The sequence below is a fragment of the Orbicella faveolata genome, unplaced genomic scaffold (assembly GCF_042242905.1).
Source record: "Orbicella faveolata isolate gen_17 unplaced genomic scaffold, um_ofav_v1 contig_1, whole genome shotgun sequence".
NCBI classification, from domain to species: Eukaryota; Metazoa; Cnidaria; class Anthozoa; order Scleractinia; family Merulinidae; genus Orbicella; species Orbicella faveolata.
The window spans coordinates 10,262,501-10,282,500 of NW_028301536.1; the positions used below are offsets into that span (position 1 = coordinate 10,262,501).

The following is a 20,000-nucleotide window of genomic DNA, read 5'->3' on the forward strand; positions in this document are numbered from 1 at the left end:
CTTTAAAACAGATGGTCACCACAGCATTGCATCGCCTGCATTGTGTGTTGCACAATTATCTGAGACCAGAATGTCTCCAGCCATACACACTGAATTGCCATTAATTTGCGTCGCTTTCATTGCTTCATCGAAAAAGTTTAGAAATTCTAATGTATTGGACGCTCCATCTTAAGTGTTTGCATACAAAACACCCTCTAAGCCTGCCAAGAAGTTGAGAGTAATGTTAGGAGATTTTAAATGTCTCCCTAATTCAATGCATCCAGAATTGATGGGTGAATGTTCATATCTCTTGTTACAATCATAAAGGGAAACACCACTTTCATCAAAAACTTTTAGCCTGAAAGGATCAACATTTGACTTATAGTTCAAAAAATCTTGACAATAGCCTACGTTTGCTCTTGTAAACTTATGTGTTACATTTCTGCTCATCCGCTTCCAACTCCATTTTCCTTCGCTCAAAGATGTTCTAATTGTGCGGTTAATAGTGCTGGTTGAAATACCGCTTGGAAAATTTCCATGTAGTTGAAGTTGTTCTTTGATGTTTTTGGATTCCCCGAGATTGTTTTTTTTTGGGACTAACTGTACCATCATGTACAAACTTTTTTTTTATTGCTAAACACATAATTACTTAAATTTCTTTACTTTACTTACTATACGACACAATACTTAACCTACTTACCATATGCTACATTATTGTTATCATCATCATTATTATTATTATTATTTCTAATTCTTTTACTGTCTTACAAGTGTCACAATACATAAAAAAACCTATTTACAGTACAATACTTGGCATTACCTTACTTACAATGCGCAGTAATTACTTATTATGACTTACACATTACGTTACTTAAGGAGTTACAATACAATGTAATTACTTTATTATAGAAAAAACAAAGAAACAAAACGAAACAAACAAACAAACTTTTGCAATACGTTTTTAGCAGTCTATCCAGACACACCAAATTTATCGCCAAGTTCCGTCCACTTTGCAGGAAAGTATCCCAATATCCTATCGCCACCAGTTTCAAGAATTTTGTCAATAATCTGCCCTTTCAATTCTTCCGATAGGCCTTTTTCCCTTTCATAAAATCTTCCTTTCTTGTTGAATGCCATGACCGCCAACGCACTTTACACGAACCACGTGACAACTTTTTTTATGTCATGTGACAACCTCTTTCGCAGATCACATGACAAGTTTTCTACAGCCTGCATTTCAAAATTTTACCACCCTAGTAATTTTGATAGTAGAACAAATTTTGGGTAAGGAACCAAAATCTTAATGTTATTTTTGTTTTACTTTGATCTACTTCATGGCCAATGTCATGTTATACCTGTCATTGAAATAGTGTCGTTTACATTCTACTAGACAGCTGTTAACAATCAGGGCTCTGTCGTTCAAGGCACGTATTACGACGAATTTCAGTTCTGTAACAATTTTGGGACGTTTTCGTTTGACAGTTCTGCTCTCCCCTGCTCAGAAGTACAAAACGTAACTAACGATTGCGTTTTTCGCTGCTGTCCATCATTTATGATGATATTCAACGAAAAGAAGGAAAAGAAACACACGGATTCGATCGAAATCGACCAAGCACAAGCCTCATTTGAATGAAAATAAAAACCGGGTCTGGGCTATGTTATGAGCGGGTCAATGGATGAGTGAGTGAGAGATGTATGCATGTCACACCAATCAGATTGGGGCTACTAAAAACAACCAATCAAAGTGCCGCTTGTAAATGTGAACCATGTGTATGAAGATTTCATCCCGATTTTAGAAGAGCCATCTTTGTTTTTCTACAAACAGAAGCAGGTATTTTTTGTATTGGCCTTATTCCGACATTTCGATGCTGCATTTACTGTGGTTAAGCCCAGGACTTTGTAGATGGGTTTCAAAAGAGTTCAGAACTCGATAATCAGCCGAGGAATCATAGTCTTTGGGATACACTAACATGTCATCAAGGCTTTGCTTTTCACATTATATGAAATTTCGAATGAAATGAGTCTTATCCACTCGACAACTTGGTGATTTCGAGGACATGAATGATTGATTTTAGTCCAAAGTGCACTGTTGGACATCATTTGCATTACATGCAATTCACGAAAAAAGAATTAAGTCTAAACCACTTATGTTCGGGCAAAATTTTTCAGTTTGTGTATGCAAATCTCATATAAGTAGTGCTGTTCACGGAGTAATACTGTCTTCTCATTGAAACGCTTCTTGGAATCGATACTGAGTTACTCATTTGAAGTGGTTTTCTCTGTCAAAACCAAAGAAATTACAGGCTGCTAGTTATGAATGGGAACACTATGGGAACACTGCTGAGTTTTAAAATGAGTTTTTGTTGTACAGTGTAGGTAAATGTAACAAGATATTTTTATTTATTAGTTTCAAATGTACCTTGACACCTATTTTTCACGCACTAGTGGTTTCAATTTAACCTGACGAATCAGTGATTCTTGTTCACATGGCCAGAATAAACAAACAAGAATCTAGTGGCACGTCCAGATACTTTAACTCGATATAAATGTTTGGACGTCTCTTTTTTTAGTGTCTTCGGTGGCATTTTAATTTCGTGCATTAATCGCATCTCTTAAAAAAGGGAATTTTTAGCAGAGATATTCTGAAAGGTTTGTGGTATGGAAACTCTTCAAATTTTTCTGAAGACTTAATGACGGCAAGTTAAACTGCAAATTAATGAGATTAGGCTTTGAGGAGACACAGTGGTTATTTCGTTTTGAAACAGATTCAAAGAGGTAAACTTATGTCTCTCACAAGACTCTCAGGTGTTGGGAAGGGCATTGTGACAAGGAAACAAACTCTACAGATTTCAAGGGCATCTTATAAAATTTATACTGTTTTCCATGTGTCTGGTTGTGTCAAGTCTCAAGTTAGGTAATGCTGTTTACTTTCAATAATGGTTAGTCATTTAAATGGGGTTTGAAATCGATATTAGTTTGAAGTGGTTTCGTGGAATATCAAAACCGATAACAACCTTGTCCCCAGGGCCTTCTCCACTTTTCAAAACTGGTAGGCAGGAGAATACCCTTGGCAAGGCTGAACTAACACCCTTGCTGATTGGCTGACTGGTTTAAATACATCCTAAAGAAATATGGCGGACATGGCAAGTGTTTATACGAATAGGAAAGGGCTATATGGGAAGTTGTATTGCAGTTCAGTTCAATCGATGTTGAATCAGACTGCCGTTAACGATTCAAAGGGTGAATCTTTTTCCGTTAGATTTTAATTTACAAGATATAAATCATACCATACAAGTAGAAATAAGCCCGGGAAAATATAAGTAACGAGCAATTTTAAGCTCTTATAAAAGTACAGATCTGCCGACAGCTAGCAAGCTGCAGCTCACCACAAGCGGCCTTCCATGCTGTTTTTTCTGTTCCATATTCATGGGGAATTAGATTTTCTGTGTGCGGATACAAAGTAGGGCTATCGAGGGCCTGGATGAGAGAGCTTTAGCTCCGTTACTTACCGTTGTTTTTTTCTATCTTGTATTTTTCTATCTTGTGTTCGGACATGTATTCCTTAAATATAGGCTTTCCGTCGCTCTTGGATTTAGGCTTATTTCAAATCTTATTTGAAATACACTCTTTTTCTAATAATAATATTGTTTTTCAAGCCGAGGCTGAATATTTTTTATTTTTCTCTCGATTTTAGGCTGAAATATATTCTTGTGAATATTCTTAGATCATAGCATATGAAATCTCTGTTGTCAAATGTATTCGGTGTCTGGATGGTGTTAAAGTAATTTTAGAGCCAGCCTGCAGGCATAAAGACTTATTGATACAATGCACATAACTTCTTGCAGAAATGTTAATAGCATCGAATATACGGCTAGTGCTGTTATTGTTGCTTTTTGGCTAGTTTAGCCGTTTAGAGAAAGGAATAATTTAATATGGTTTTAGGGTTAGGGTTAGAATTTACGAATTTTCAGTGTACAAAATTACATTCTGTTGAAAATCTCAGCCATAGCCTCATGTTTCTCCTTCAACCAGGCATAGTCAATTGATAAAATTTGATATCAGAAATTAATCGATGACAGCAATCGCAGATTGCTATCGAAATTTGATATCTGCAATCAATAACAATCAAACTTACAGGAAATCTTTTTTATCAATTGCTATAGATTGATAAAAATCGCTAACAGTTGATAATTCATGTCTTCAAGAATATCGATAGTTATTGATTGAAAAAAATGCAAATAAGTGAAATCACTAGAACTCTGACTCTGGAGAGGGCCAATAAAAACTGTTATGAAGAGGTTCATGGGTGATAACAAATTTACAAGAGAATCTTACTTACCACATGAAGACAATAGAAATAGATGATCTATGTACTGCGTGTGTTACTTTACAATAATTCATCTTTTTTCATGTAAATATACACCTACTATTTGTCTTCACAAAATTCATTGTGTACAGAATTACAGCCAGGTAGTGATTGTTCTTTGCAGTTCTTGAGTTTGTTGATTTTTTTATATTTTTCTACCAGTCTGGTAAGCAGTGAATCTTACCAGTATCAACAGTAAATAAAATGAACAACCTTCAGAAGAAAGTTGTGTAACCAGTATTACCTGATGTTGTTTCTCTACTCATTACTTTGACTTCTATCTCATGATCATAACAAACATGACAACAATTCAACACATTTTCAAACACTGAAAAGAGAGTCCAAATTATAGCACATCATAGTACTGTATTTTTGATGCCATTTAAGTTGTTTGGTACGTGGTGAAACACTCCCAAGTGTTTTATATTGGCCATTTTTATACTATATATACCTCTTAGTATCACCCAACTAGTGGACTAATGCAAATCCTGCATTTTAATTGGCTATGCCACTAGAGGACTATTAGTAATAGTCCTCGAGTAGCGAAATTGGCGCAATCGAGCGTGACGCTTTCTTTCGTTTTATTCCCAAATAAATATTTCTTCAACTTGCATTTGCTAACTTTATTATTGCCTTTTCTGTCCGACTAGTAGGGTGTTACTAAAACAATTAGACCCTTCGTCCTCAAGGGCCACGGGTCTAATTATTAATTACTAACCGAGTTCGAGGGCCGTACTGTAAGTTACCGACCAAGTTTCCCCATCGATTTATGGCCCAAGCGCGAAGCACGTGGGCCATAAACGAAGGGGGAAACGAGGATCCGTAACTTACAGTACGGACCGAGAAAACAAGGTTAGTAAGATATTTATTATATCTCTACTGTGTGTCTGACGGCTCAGCAACGATTTCTATTCACGCGAACGGCTTCAAATTTCTGACACACCTCGAAAGCAAAATGACCCAATTTGAAATCATTGTTAAGTGACTCTTGTCATTAGGAGGTTTTAATACACAATTCTGGAATTAAAAGAAAGTTTTAAACTTTTACTTGCTAAAAAAGTTAAGAACACTTGGCGATAAATCACGAAACATTTTGGCAACAAAAACAGCTTTATATTTTAGCGGGCCGTACAGGAGAATACAGCCCGCTAAATTGACCAATCACAGCACGTGTACTAACTGAGATAAATTATCCATCCAGATGGCTGATGCATCCTTGCCACATTTGCACTAAAGGCGTGTTATATCCGTCTGGACGAACTTGGGCAAACATTTGTGGTTCGTCTGGTTATGCATCTCTAAGGAGTAAATGAGAAATATAATATTATTGTAAAAACCTGTGCAAAATACTTAACATTCCACATTCAGACAACTGACATAGCTTTGATTTCCTCTGCATTACACAAATTCATGAATTTGTGTTTTGAAAGGGATCATAGATATTCCAAGGCTGCCAACTGCAATAACCACCTTGAAAGCTCTTCATTCAGGAATGAATTTGTGAGAACCTCAGAAACAAGCATTATTGTGTATCATAAGGCAATCATTGGACTTGAATTCATTGTCGCAATTGTAAGAGTCTTGCGTATCACTAATCAGTAAATGATAATTGATATGATATTTTCTCAACATAACCAGAACACAATTTTTTTTTCCCATTATACATAATTACTAGAATGGTAATCTCAGTCATTTTCTTCTCATAACTGGAAAGTGAGAAAAGAAATGCTCAGTCAAGGTCAAGTGCAGATTCCAGTATGGTCTATTAGTTTATAAAAGTGAAGCCTATTGTTAACTAAATGCTGATGGATCTCTGAGACCTTTTTTTTTTTTTAAGGTGAAGGCAGTATCATTTCTACAATTGCTCTATTTTCATCCATAACAAGGGAGAGGCTGCTCTTCTCCTAGTTGGAGAAACACAAACACAAAAACTACTGCATGGGGTAGCAACTTTTGTTTATTGTAGAATGTTTCTGGCAGTTGGTGCTAACAGCTTTACACTGCAAATGTACACCCAAATCCAAAACAGTTCTTGAGAGCTGATCACTGTTATTGCAATAAAAGTGAAATTAACTCAGCAGAAATGAGAAGCAAAATGATTTGTTGTGACAGGTCAATATTAAGTTGGAAGAATCGTGTACTTTCAGCTGCTTTAGGTACATAAACTTATTCTTTTAACTTTATGCCAGTGAATAATAATTAACAACTTTTAATAATTTCTTGAGATAAACTCATTCTCCATTACATACATTCAGCCACTGAATATAATTCATTTGAAAAGGAAAACCGTACAACACACAGTTCAGGCAAAAGAATTTACTATTAGCGTGATTGATTTTAGGTTAACTTTACTCAAAAAGGGTCTTAACAATCACAGGATTTAAAACATTACACAACAAGAATGGCCACTCAGGTAGACACAAGTTAAATTAAATTCTTAGGCCCAGTTCGTACGTTGCATTTCTGCCGTGTCGAATTCAATTCAATTAAGTGCGGCAGAAATGCGACTGTGGATTCATACATCGCACTTGTGTCGCACTTAATTCAGAATTTATACTGTCGGGTACGTCGGCCAGCGGAAAATGTTTTAAACGTAGAGTATTCAATATGGCGGACGAAAATACTGAGCGACGAAGGACTTTAATTTTGCTAAAAATTGTCCGCCAATGGAACGAGAAGGAGAAGGTTGACAACGGAGCAGTATGTGTTGCAATATGTTCAGGTTGCATTGGGTCGAGAATGGCCAAGTTTCTCCTTTTCTTTGGCGGGAAAGCATTTACGCATGCTCAATACATTATCATAATGTATGCATTAGATTCGACACGGCAGAAATTCGACGTCTGAATCGGTGTCGCATTTCTGTCGGATACTGCGACAAGAACAGTCGAACGTGCGGCAGAAATGTGGCAGCCGATTCAGACGTCGAATTTCTGTCGAATTTAATTCGTTATATTGAATTCGACTCGGCAGAAATGCGACGTATGAACCGGGCCTTAAATTCATTTGTAAATTAATTCAATACAACCAGGTCAACCAGGTCTCGCTCGTGTTTAGGTAAAAAAATTGCACATATTTTGGGTTGCTCAGTGTATCTCTTTTAAGTTCATTCTGAATTGAGAGTTACATAAAAACTGAGAGCACGGTTGGGAAAATAACTATAATGTTCTTTATTTCATGTACGCTTATCACCCAGCAGGGAGAACAGTAGAAACAGGATATTATTTTACGTACCGTAACGCTCCAGATTCTTTAACTAAGCGACCTGCTTCCAAAAACCCAGCGAAACTACTGGGTTATCTTTTTAGGAAGCCATCACTGCCTCGTGCATAACTATTCCTCTTTCTAAGGTAAATTTCGAACTCAACTTTGGCTACCATTTTGTTTTGGCCTTCCAAAAATGTCACGTGATAAAAATCTCCATTTTGTACCATGTGACCCAGCCTTGCCCAGGGTCTTCTCCCTATGAGCCGCTATTTTGAAAATCGTCGAGGAGAAGGCCCTGGGGACGAGGTTGAACCGATAAGAAACTACCATGCTATTGCGTGACGATGTTATAATTAAATTGGTTCTTATTATAAAATGAGTCAGAAAAATTACCCAGAATCAACACCAATCTGCCGTTTACCGTTAGTTACTATTACAGACTGCGTGATGTTTAGGTGTCTTGCTGATCGACTGCCACTGACCGAAGCCACTGATCGACTGTTAAAATCAAACCTTGATAAAAGTAGGCTTTCGTAAGATGAAACGAATTCTATTTTTTTTTCTTTTTTCGCTGTACATGGTAACCAAACGAACTTGTTGGATTAACCTTATCATAGCTGTTAAGAGTGAACTTAGTGCTGCTACCTCCAGGGGCTTGTAATTCACCAAAAAATAACTCTTGCACGCCTTGCGTGCCGATGTTTTTTTTTTTAGAGCACTGTTTTGTTTTTTAGTGCAGATTGTTAAGGTTACAATATTTAGGTGTGGAGTGTATTTATCAATTTGTGACAACAAAGATGATACGTTTTTGCCACTTTTGTGCTATACTATACATAAAACTTTTTACGGTAATGTGCAGGTTTCGTACATTTATTTGGAACTTGTCCTTTAAGTGTACCATTGCGTCTAATATTTGATTTTGATCGTGATGTTTGATTTCAAATGCCCATATTTGTGGAGCAAACGCTTGTAAATGAAGGTAATTCTAAAATATATCTGTTACTTGTATCGCAAGGTAACAGTTCACGCTGGACCTAACCTAGTCAAGATGTTACCACTGGCTCCGGCTCCTGCCAAGAGTATGAAGAAAGAGTATAGCGGGCTGGAGTGTGCAGTTGAAGTTGTCAGGAATACGGAGGAAGCTATTGAACACATTCATCAGTTTGGAAGCTCACATACTGACGTCATTGTCACTGACAACCGTAAGAATATCATTTGCCTGTTTCCGAACACCAACGGTGTTGACTAAATGCAGTAATACTGTTTAACAATTAGACTACTGTAGCTGTACTTTCTATTAGACGACGATAGCTGATGAGACCAAAGCCATAAAACTACAGAAAATCTTCAAGGGTGAACGTGCGGGATCATTCGGGACAAGAGAAGAGAGACAAGAGAATATTGGACCGGCAATGGAGCAATCCGATTGGTTGATTTTAGTTATTGGCCATCTGAACTAACTTAGTCGTGTAATAAGACAAAATTAGTATCTACCAAACCAGTGTGCAGTGCTTTTTGCTCGTCCTGATCGGATGTTCAATCTTTGGATATCCTTTGCTGTCCATCTACGAGTGAAAAAAATGGCTTCTCTATTTTTTAGTAACTTAGGGTGCTGGACCTCGCCGCACAATCACACGTTGGTTCAGCTGTGTTCCCAAGGAGTTTCTCTAATAGTGTCGCAGTCGAGCTTAATCTCAGTCCTGTCAATTTAGTTTTGTATTCGGCTTTATTATATGGCTAACTCCGTGAGCGGGCAAGATGAACTGAATCCTATGCAGGTTAACCGAGCGGGCAAGATGGCGCTATCTTGCTCGCTCGGGATTACCCGCGTTTTCTCGCCGTGTTGAAAGTTGCAAACAAAAGACAAAATCATTTGGCTTGTTTCCGAGGAAACTATGGTAAATTTTAAAAAGTTCCAATCAGGCAATCAAACACCAGTTCAGTACGATATTGAGAAGTTTTCTGCAATTCAGAAATATAAAGTACTCAATGCAAGACTAAGAGCGACTGAAACGCCCGTAGGTCATTTTTTTAGTCAATGAAAGAGGCTAGAGAAATTGAAAACATACCTGTTAGTGTGTTGGACCTTCTTTTGACGAAATTTTTCGTGCCAATTCGTAAGCAAAATGGCAGCGACCACGATCCGGCTACATAAAGCCACTCAAAACGTATTAAAGTTTTCTTGTTTGGCCATTAAATGAACATTTTGTCAACTGAACTTCGTCCTACTTCTATGGGAGAATCTTGACCTCGGTCGTTAGTAGAGACCTCACTGCGTTTGGTCTGTACTCAAGACTGGGGTCAAGATTCTACCATACAGACCGACCAAACTAAGTCTCTCGGAAGTGCTCTGGTTGTTCTAGCGATGAGCACAGTGTCGTGGTTTCTCCCCCCTCCACTGCAACTTGCTCCAGTTAACAAAAAAGTAATAAAATAATTGCAGCAACATCTGAGAAGTTGAAATATGTAAGCGGCATCTTGTGCAAAGATCAGTTTCTTGCCAGTACACAAACAATTTTGCGAAATTTTTAAGATCCGTGCACGATGGTTTCATGAGCTAATGAATGTGTAAAAAATTTTACACTTATGGTATAATTATTTCTTTATAGGTGAAACTGCTAAGCACTTCCAAACAGCTGTGGACAGTGCATGTGTGTTTCATAACACTAGCACCAGGTTTTCTGATGGCTATCGATTTGGTCTCGGTATGTACAATTCAGTTCAATACAATATATGCTGTTCCCAAATTATGGCTCCTGTAATTCCAAGCGCGACTGTCGCTGCGGGAAGGATGAGGGCAGTGGTCGGGCATTGTCAATTTCTTCACAAACGTTAACTTTCATCAGTAATTTTTTAACAAAGGAAAAACAGTTTATTTGACATTGAAATGGTGTTACATCAAGGGAGTAGATGTGTATCTCTTTTCTGAGATTTGACCTACTGAAGGCTAGCTCGTGCCCCACTCCACCACATCCCCTTCAAGTTCATATTTGTACTCAACATGCGAGCTGGCAAAGCGAAGTTGAACAGGAGGTCTCTGCCTAAGGAGAATAGTTTTCGTTAACCTACAAGAAACTTGAATGAAACTTTATATTGACATTGTCATTTCCAGTTCTATAGGAATCTCTTTGTTTCATAAATAAACGAATGCGGATATTTCAATTTGTTTTTCTTTGGATCACGGGGTTACTTAGAATTGGCTTGAGTTTGTCTTGGAGGAGATGGTTTACATCACTTTTGTTTATAGATGTTACGCTTTAGTTGTCAACAAGGCGGTTTCGTGTACTAGAATATTTGGTTTGAAGAAAGACTCATTAATATTGATACACTAATATTTTTAATGTTGTCCCATGGGTAGGGATTTGACATACACAAGCCGACTCCACGTGGGGAGTTCGCAACTTTTCTGATAAATGCCCGAGAAATCGCCAGTGAAGGGATGATTGCGCTTAGAATTGAAGGAGCCATAATCAAATTCCTAATAAAGCCAGAGGGTGCGATAGAAAGGTACTTAAATGCATATTAATTGATTGTAGGGGCGGAAGTGGGTATCAGCACGGGTCGAATTCACGCACGGGGCCCGGTAGGAGTGGAGGGATTGCTGACTTCAAGGTGGGTGTTAACCGGCCAAGGACACACCGTGGCAGACTTTGCTGATGGGGGCTCACTCCAGTATGTTCACGAAGCTCTACCACTTGACGAGGTTTTGCAGAATTCCACAGATGAAGAAACAATTGAGGACACTGGAGACAGTGAAGTGATACAAAAATAAATTATTTGTTTACTCCAAGTGCTTTTAGCTGACTTCAAGGAAGAAAGCATATAGCCTGGCAGACAGACACGTTAAAGAATGTTCAGTAGTTTGAAAAGTAATATGGCATAAAGCACAGCCCCCGTGAAGTACTGACAAGGAACCTCGGAGTTAAGGACAACTAAGGTTGCTCAACCAACAAGGCAATTGAGGCTTAAGTTATCAGACGTCATCTTGCAACTTACAGCAGTTGTCCACTGGAGAATTCGCTATGTCTATGACTGTGGTTTGCTATTAAAAATAACTCGGTCCTCAAAGAGAACTTATTGTTATCCTATTTATTAATGTAAGAATAGCGAAAACTACGACAGAGATGATGAGGGCAATGCCTTTAAATGTGAATATTATTGGGTTTTTTTCAGAAACCACACGATGTGTTTGAAATTCATATTGTAGTGCGAGACATGTTTCGGATGAAACATCATCCATCTTTACAAAAATACCAATACAAAATGAGCAATAAATAGTTAACCGTGTGTGATGAAAATAAGAATAATTAAGGATTAAGACGCCAAACAGAAAAAAAGTGAAAATATAACACTAAAATAATGCAAACTAATTAGTATGAGCGAAAGAAATATACAGTTTTTCGACATCGTCGGATGTTATTGTTAAGTAAATGTGTAGCTTAGTTTATGCATTATGTAAAAGGATCTACAATTATGTGCATAAGGTGGCAAAATACTGTAAGCGACAAGAAAACTCGTGACTATTAGGAAACTATGTCAATTAAACAAACACTTTTGCTCCGATTGAATTTGACTGAGTATTGAGTACTACCTTAAGATCTCTGATATATAACATTTCATATATCAGGCAGTCAAATTTACTCCTGCATTTGAGATGGTTAAATGATCTTTAGTGTTATGTTTTCACTTTCTTATTTTCATCACACTGTTGACTATTTATTGCTCATTTTCTGTTGGTATTCTTGTAAACTGACGATGGATAATGCTCCATCAGAAACACCTCTTGTTTAATACAATATGAATTTCAAACACATCGTGTGGTTTTTCAAAGCTATCTCTTGCTTTGTACTGCTGAGAAGCCTTAATATATGTTTTTACTTTGACATACGTTTAGCTATTCGCCAAATTGAACTTGATAAAGGTTAATTAATAGCTTTGACAAAGGGCTATCACTCGAAACATCAGCTTCACAGACTCGCTACGGTGGTTTATTGGTCTCTTTCAACTTCAAGTTGATAAAGAGCTAAATGTTTCACCTTTGTTCATGATCATGGGACATCGACACTCAACTAGGTTTCTTAGCGATTTTCAAGCTGTCAGTCTTACAACTGAATTCTTGAAACAACTTTGGAAATCCAAATGAAAGTAAAAAAAAAATAACTAGAGAACAAGAAAAAAATCCACCATCTTGGTTCTGAATACCATAAAACGTTTTGAACCATTGCAGTGGTATTCAGGCCTCTTATCCTGTTGCCATTGTAGCCTTGTTGTCAGAGTTACTGTCATGATAGTACATCAATGATGAAATATAGTATATCGTTTGCCGAGTCAGGATGTAGCCTCTTGAAATGGTTTGGTTACTCTTTACTAGTCTTCAATAGGCATTGAGGTCTGGGCCGGGTTGTTCAAAGCCCGATTAAGCTAACCCAGGATTAGCGAGAATTTTGATTTGAGTTTTGTAACTTTTCGGTAAGGTTTTCTGTTTAAACTGTTTTTCCTTCCGTTTTGAGCTTGATTATGCTCAAACTACACAAAACGTAAGCAGTAAAAAACATTTTTTTTGCGAGAAAAATTAATACTTCGGTTAACTTTTAATCCCTGGTTAGTGTTAACCGGCTTTCGACCAACCCAGCCCTGGTGATTATGTGTTACGCTATGTAGGGTGAACTGCCTCTCTCGTTATGCCCTGATAATAGCTATGCCGTTTGGCATAGCCTCACAAGAGAGCCAAAAATGAACGTGCTGAAAGTTTTGTCAGAGTTTCTTGACCTTGAAAGTCCATTAATGGTGAATTTGCACCTCCTGCTGTGATTGTTGAGTCATATAAGCACTTTCGAAGTTTTGAGAACTCGAGAAGTGCACATGGTAACTGCTAAGACTTGCTCCATGCGCCAATGCTAATGCAATGTTTTATTCGTGGGAAAAGTCAATTTCCAGAAAAAAATCCGGTTCCTGCCATTGAGAAATTTCCGTCTCTTGCACCATCCAGGAATACGATAATGTTACAACAAATTTTCTAGTTTCCTCTCTATTATCTATCAAGTGGTCGCTTACGGAAGGTTAAAAACAAAAGAAAATTTCAAACTTTCAGCTTTAAAAGTGGTCGCGTTCGTTTGCGAGAGGTGGTCGCTTACAAGAGGTTCCAAATGTAGTGATTTGACTGGGAAACTTTTGGTATTTGGGAAAACTGGTCGCTGAGAGGTGGTCGCAGCCGGAGGTTCGGATTTTTGTTCCGCAGTTAGAAGCCTTTCTATGTATGACAACATAGAGGGAAACTATCCTCTGTGAAAATAATGTGGCGATAGGAGAAATCTACTCATTGTCTCAGTCAATGTTCCGCTGTGTTTGAGGGTAAACAGTTACGCAGAGTAGTAGTGTACCAAGTCGACTTTCTCCGACAGAATAAGATCTCGAGGATGATTTTGGCAGTTAGGACGAATGGAGAAATGAACCCTGATGAGTCATTTATTGAGGATATTATGCTCAAGAAACTTCTTCGGATATTGAGGCTTCTCTTTAACTTGAATCTTGAAACAACTCATCGGACTCGACGGTATCTAACCCTGGGAAACCTTCCAAATTGCTTTGCCTTCTCTGAAGACTCAGTTAGGCATTCACACAAGGTCCTTGAGTTCAAGATACGTAAGGTTGATCCATGATGTAAATACTCGAGATATGGTTGCTTCAGACATACCAAATCTATGGGCTAAATCCTTCTGAAACAATCCCACTTTCAGTCGCATCATAACAATAAGGAATTCCTCTTCGCGTGTCAGCTTTGAATCTGGGCCAGGTTTTGTTAGGAATCTGTCAGAAAAATGACACTTATCGGCAGTTTCTCCTCCTCGCCAGTTCTTAAATAACTTAGCTTTTATGATAAGATATTTATGGTGTTGGGAAGAAATGTTTGCCGACTCCTTTGGAATGAGTCCATAGAATGCGCACATATAACTCCTTTAGAAATGACAGGCTCTTCTTGCTTATTTTCGGAAGTTTGATAGTAAGATCTGCTTTCGTGATGGAGGCTAAGTGTCCTTTTCCACTACTTGCCGTTTATTTACTGATGCCCATGGTTGACGTTCACCAGAACAAAGCCAAGTGTAGAAAAACACAGCGGTAACATAAACTATCAAGGTGATCCAAAATACTATCCTCCATTCTTCTTGTTTCTGCATCAGAAAAAACATCATAATTAACGCCGGATAGCTTATTAAGACAGTGAAACGGGTCATGTAATTCAACCTCAGGTCAAACCATGACAAACTAACTTCGAAAATGTTCGCTAGGTCTATTTTTTTTTCTTGAGATCGATGTAGTCATAAAATAGCGATTTGGGTACTAACTTATTACTTAATTTAAGGTGGCTCAAAACAGTTTCCATCACCTTCCTAAACTTACATTTTGGTGGCTCGTTATATCTACTCTATCAGTTGATGCTACAATCATGCTATCCAAAAAAGCCCAATCATTGATAAACACGCTGTTACTATTTTCGTGACACAATAGGTTTAGCTCTTAACAAATACTTCTGTCTGTATTCGCCGAAACATAGCCACAGAATTTGACTGGCAACTGATAATCTTGATACAATTCTGTCCTAGAGCTAGCTTTCCACAAGCCTTAACGTAGCTCAAATAAAAGGAAATAACACTCCTGTATGCCTTTTAAGGCGAGGAAGACTAAATTCGCGGTCTATTGATTGAACCATAGATTGTACAATTTAATGAAGAGTGAGTCAACATGAAATTCGAGTCTAAATCAAGTCAAACGTACAGATATCAAAACCTAAATAGACTGAACAGGAGCTTCCAACACCGAGAATCGATTGAACTTCAAACAAACAAGGCCATAATAATGAGTAAGCGAACAGTTCGCATGTTGTCAGGACGTCAGTTATCGACCGGAAGCCACACGAATAAAGCTCTTCCGCGCTAGCGAATCACGGAAGTGTCTGATAGTTCGCTTGGCCAAAAACGCCTAAAATTGATGAAACAAGGAAATTAACTGCTACTCACGATCGATCAGCCTTTGACGCAATTTCCTTCACTCTGTTCGTGGCCATGTTTTGCTCGCTAATAGCAATGTCCCGGATGTAATTGGATTTTATCGAGCGGGAAATGCCATATAGACTTCAACAGATTTTTTGACATCAAAGTTCAGAGAAAATAACGCCAACAGTAGCTAGAAATGTCTAGTACACGTCTAAGCCCTAAATTGATGTTTGCTGTCTAAAGCAAGCACAACATTATCGCCACAGTGCAAACGGCCTACTATTACGGGGCTAAATGTCGACCCGTTTATGGCGTTTAGACATCTCAGGACCGCTTCATGTACGATAATGGACGACGCTTGCCAGCAAATCGTTAGGCTTCCACCTTCATTGGACTTAATGATGTCCTCGGGCTAACCTGCGATCATACCCTCCCTCCCTTATATCCAGATGTGGGAAAGGAGGGCGTTTTTTTTTCCCTTCTCCCATTTCCCTTCTTCTTTCCAAAAAAAAAAACGCCTGATCGCAAAAAAAAAAAATCGCCTGATCGCAGGTTATCCTCGGGCAGACTTCCTTTACACAGCAGTAATAGAACGCTAATCAGTCGGCTCCTCAGAGTCACCACGCGAACCGAAATTCAGACGAGTATAGCCTGGGCTGAACTTACACCAACTGAAAAGGGAAGGGGTGTAGCGTTAAATAATTAAAAAAATACATAAATGAATGAAACATGCAGCAAGAAGTTCTCTACATTTCAGGCTAAGTAAGATTTACAAGAGGCTGTCATAGGGAAAGCAAAAAAAGTGATAAATAAATAAATAAATAAATAGATAGATAAATAAATGATGGATCCAAACTGCTTGATTTCTTTAACACTGTTTTCATAAATCCAGACATATGTTCAACGGAAGACTGGATGATCCAGAAAGGCCGAAAACTGAGCGTGTCTAATTACTGTTGATCTTTCTAAAGCATCTGGAATCAAACTGGGGCATTCCATTATCATTTGGACATTCCGTGCAAATATATGACTGAATTTATGAAAACCGTGTTAAGACTTTGCACCAAAATAGCGGGCATGTTATTTTATTTCAGAAAAGGAACGGTGAAACCCATTTTTGTTATGGAATTTTGATAAGCAGGATAAGATGCAACTTTTAGCAAAGTTTAAAAAAAAAATACTTACATAGAGTCCAGAGCCACCTTAAACTGTATTGCCAAAACGATGCGCTAACATAGTAATAGGGAGCTTAAGCAAACCACGACGGCGACGCCAACTAGAACGTCCCCGAACAGAAGGCTGTGCACGTGCGTTATAAATTTTGTACATTTCTTAGCCGTCCTCTGCAAAACAACAACGTGATATGTCCAAGTTCTACGTATTTTGGGGAACGCGAACGACGACGGCTAAATTTTTGTATTTTCATTTGGAACTGGACTCTGGCATTACATATTAAGCTTGAGCACGTTTTGAGCCCGTTAGGCCCACGGAACAGATCTAGGCAATTTTAAAATTGGAACGGGTAAATTTAAATTCATTTTTTACCAGGCGTTATCCTCGGGGTCGCCGTCGTCATTGCTTAAGCTCTCTAACGTCTAGTTAAGTTCGTTTTCCAAAAAGAAAGTTTGCGTACTTTATTTGATGTGACAAATCCAGTTATCTGTGGGCTTATAAATCCAGGAGTTGATGCAAACGTATTAGTTAGCCCCATAAGAATGCCAGCAAACGGCGGACCAATATCCAGGTGATTGACAGCGTAACCAATAGCATTTAAACCCGAGAATCCGACACCTAACACCAGGAATATCACACTTGTCGTTCTTTGTTGAGTGTAGCCTGTTGCTACGATAAATACTCCAGCTAACAGACAACCTAAGGAGAAAGTAATCATCTTTGTGTTAGTATTATATTTCAACTTTCACTTCGTAACATAGTTATTGATATCATGTCTTCATAATTATTGATAGAGACGTTTGTTGGGTAAATACCGTCTAACACAGCAACAATAATGATGACAAAAACATCTACTGTTTGATCTCCAACTTTCTTTGTGCGTGTGCTTTAGCCTTAAGTGTTTGCTTTTATTTCCGTTTGTGGTTTCCAGACAACGGCCAGTGAAAGTAATTCATTCTCGACGTTCTAGGCAGCGGTCACCATTACCGCTGAGACGCAGTGAGAAGCCGAATAACCCTCAATATTCAACAAAATACTAAGTTTCTTCCTTTTTCTTCATCCTCGATTTTATCATTCTCGAATCATGTCCATATTACTGAGACTATTTCTGCTCCTTAGACGAGCGAGCTTAAAAGCGCATCCTCGATGTTTTCTTGGCCAAGGTCTTGACCCAGTTTCCTTGGACACCAAAAGGTAACATTTAGTATTGCTTGGCGTTATGTTTAGTCTTACCTGCTGCATAGAAAATCTTTCGTACTGTGACAATTTTACAAATTTTGTATCTTATGAGCGCGTCAGCTGTCACCCCTCCTAAGGGACCTAGAATGGCTTTAAATAGGTATGGACAGGCTGCCAAGAATCCAGTCTGAAAATAATAAAAGTTATAAAATACTCAACGGAGAATGCCTGATATTATCAAGAAAAGACAGATAAAATACTCAATCCTCGAAACACGACCCCTTAAAGGTATTATACCATTTATACATATAAGCCAGTTCACATATATCTTCGTGAGGGGTTTCTAGTTACCGGAGGAACTTACAGATGTAGCGGCTTCAAACCGGTATTAAAGCATTTCCCAAAATATGAACAATTTCCTCAATCCCCAGACAGACTCACGTTATCATGTAGAATAAAACTATCCGTTCTTGGTTGGTAAGAGAGGACGAGGGGTAAGAGAAATGATCCTCCATATAGGCCTCATTCCTAAGGCTTCCTAAATACTTCAGCAATGGTATACACTTTTTGATAACTTTGACTGTTATTGCCGAACTGTACTCGTTTGAGCGTTCAGTACAAGTTGTAGAAAATGTTTATTTCTCGAGAGCTGCTATTTAGTGTCAGGTTTGTTGTGATATGTTTCTGGTGTATGATAATGCAGAGTCCGGCCTTCAACTCAGCGTGAGGGGTTCAATTTCTTGCGGAGTATCGCCTACTACAATCGTCTTCGCCTTTGCTGTATACGTTATGTTTGATCGGTGTCTTTCACTGCGAAATTTCGCCTTTCCCATCTGCCTCCTCTTTTCTCGTCTTCCTCTCAGTCTTTCTCCACTGACTTCTATCGGATTTCACAAGGAAAGCGCAAGCCTGGGGTGTGAGCCCCGAAGCTAGAGCGCAAAACAACAGGAATGCCTTTCTTCGGGATAGCGAACAAGAAGAAGCGGGAGAACTGGAGTAAATTGAAGACAGAAACAATACTTTTAAATGACTTGTGCGCAGCCAATGTTGTTGCTGCACGAAGGAGGGATATATACTAGAATTACAGTTTACTTGCTTCACGCTCCAGAAAATTGGAAGAGGAAATTGAAGTTGACAGTATGCAAGGCTTTTCGCCCTACTGATTGGCTAATTCTCTGAGATGCAAGTATTCACAAATTGGCATACGGGTGTGTCGCTTGAAGTTGGCAAACGTTTTTCCTATCTGCAGGAATTAGGCAAGGATCTGTGTTCCAAGCTTTATCGGCCTTCAATACAACTCCGTCGTTCTGTGTAAGGAGCAAGAGAACTACACTACGATGAAAAGGTATTGGTAAGTGATCAATAGTTTGTGGAAACTCAAAACACAAATGAATCCTCAGGTTCTGGATGTTGAAAGGAATATTATGCTGAGCATCAGATAAATTGCTATCCAGTGAATACAGGTAATCAAACCAAAATGCTACTAAATGACAATGATTTGTTTGTCAGACAAATTTCAAACGTTGTTCTTGTTGTTGTGCATAGGGATATATATTAGGTTTGTAATCAAAACCTACCTGTTCGATATCAAAATCCAGAACATCTTTAAAATAAGTGGGCATGCCGGTAAATAACGTGTAATATCCCCAGCACGCACCAAAGTGGCCGAATACAATGGCCCACACTGCAGGTGACCTTAAAATGTCTGACCACGGAAGATGCTCAAACTGGAAAGTAAGAAAAGCAACTGAATTCAATATATCACACTTACGTTTAACTGAGTAAAATAGAGTGAGGTATGATTAGACATGTCTAAAGGCGGAACGTAAGGAATACTACCTGGAAAGCTAAAAACGCAAACGTAGAGCGGGGAATGGCCCATTCCCTCTATGAGATATGACTGCAGAGAATCATGGTAGTTGTATTCAACAACAAAAAAGAACATCCAGTCCAGAATGATGAATACAACTACCATGATTCCCTGCAGGCACATCTCATAGCGGGAATGGGATATTCAGATGAGGAGAATTAAACTTTGTCGGATGGCTCGGATTTTAATTTTAATGTTTTAGCCCCACAAATAATCAATAACAGATCTGAGAATTTTA

General features: G+C 38.4%; 2 protein-coding genes across 3 annotated transcripts in view; one reads left to right on the top strand and one right to left on the bottom strand.

Moving 5' to 3' along the window:
• LOC110056905 (delta-1-pyrroline-5-carboxylate synthase-like) overlaps positions 1 to 12,876 on the top strand; it is a 187,160-nt gene extending 174,284 nt beyond the window's left edge. For both annotated transcript variants that reach the window (XM_089288517.1, XM_020763461.2), the window contains 3 exons: positions 8,565 to 8,751; positions 10,159 to 10,254; positions 11,086 to 12,876. In XM_089288517.1, coding sequence (XP_089144643.1) covers positions 8,565 to 8,751; positions 10,159 to 10,254; positions 11,086 to 11,321 — 519 coding nt within the window. In that variant the 3' untranslated portion in view covers positions 11,322 to 12,876. The remainder of the gene's footprint in view (positions 1 to 8,564; positions 8,752 to 10,158; positions 10,255 to 11,085) is intronic.
• The window catches only part of LOC110056908 (vesicular glutamate transporter 2-like), a 38,111-nt gene continuing 30,623 nt past the window's right edge, over positions 12,513 to 20,000 (bottom strand). Inside the window, exons 8-11 of the mRNA XM_020763462.2 lie at positions 19,470 to 19,619; positions 17,947 to 18,079; positions 17,174 to 17,412; positions 12,513 to 14,718 (exon numbers count right to left, since the gene is read on the bottom strand). Coding sequence (XP_020619121.1) covers positions 14,575 to 14,718; positions 17,174 to 17,412; positions 17,947 to 18,079; positions 19,470 to 19,619 — 666 coding nt within the window. The 3' untranslated portion in view covers positions 12,513 to 14,574. The remainder of the gene's footprint in view (positions 14,719 to 17,173; positions 17,413 to 17,946; positions 18,080 to 19,469; positions 19,620 to 20,000) is intronic.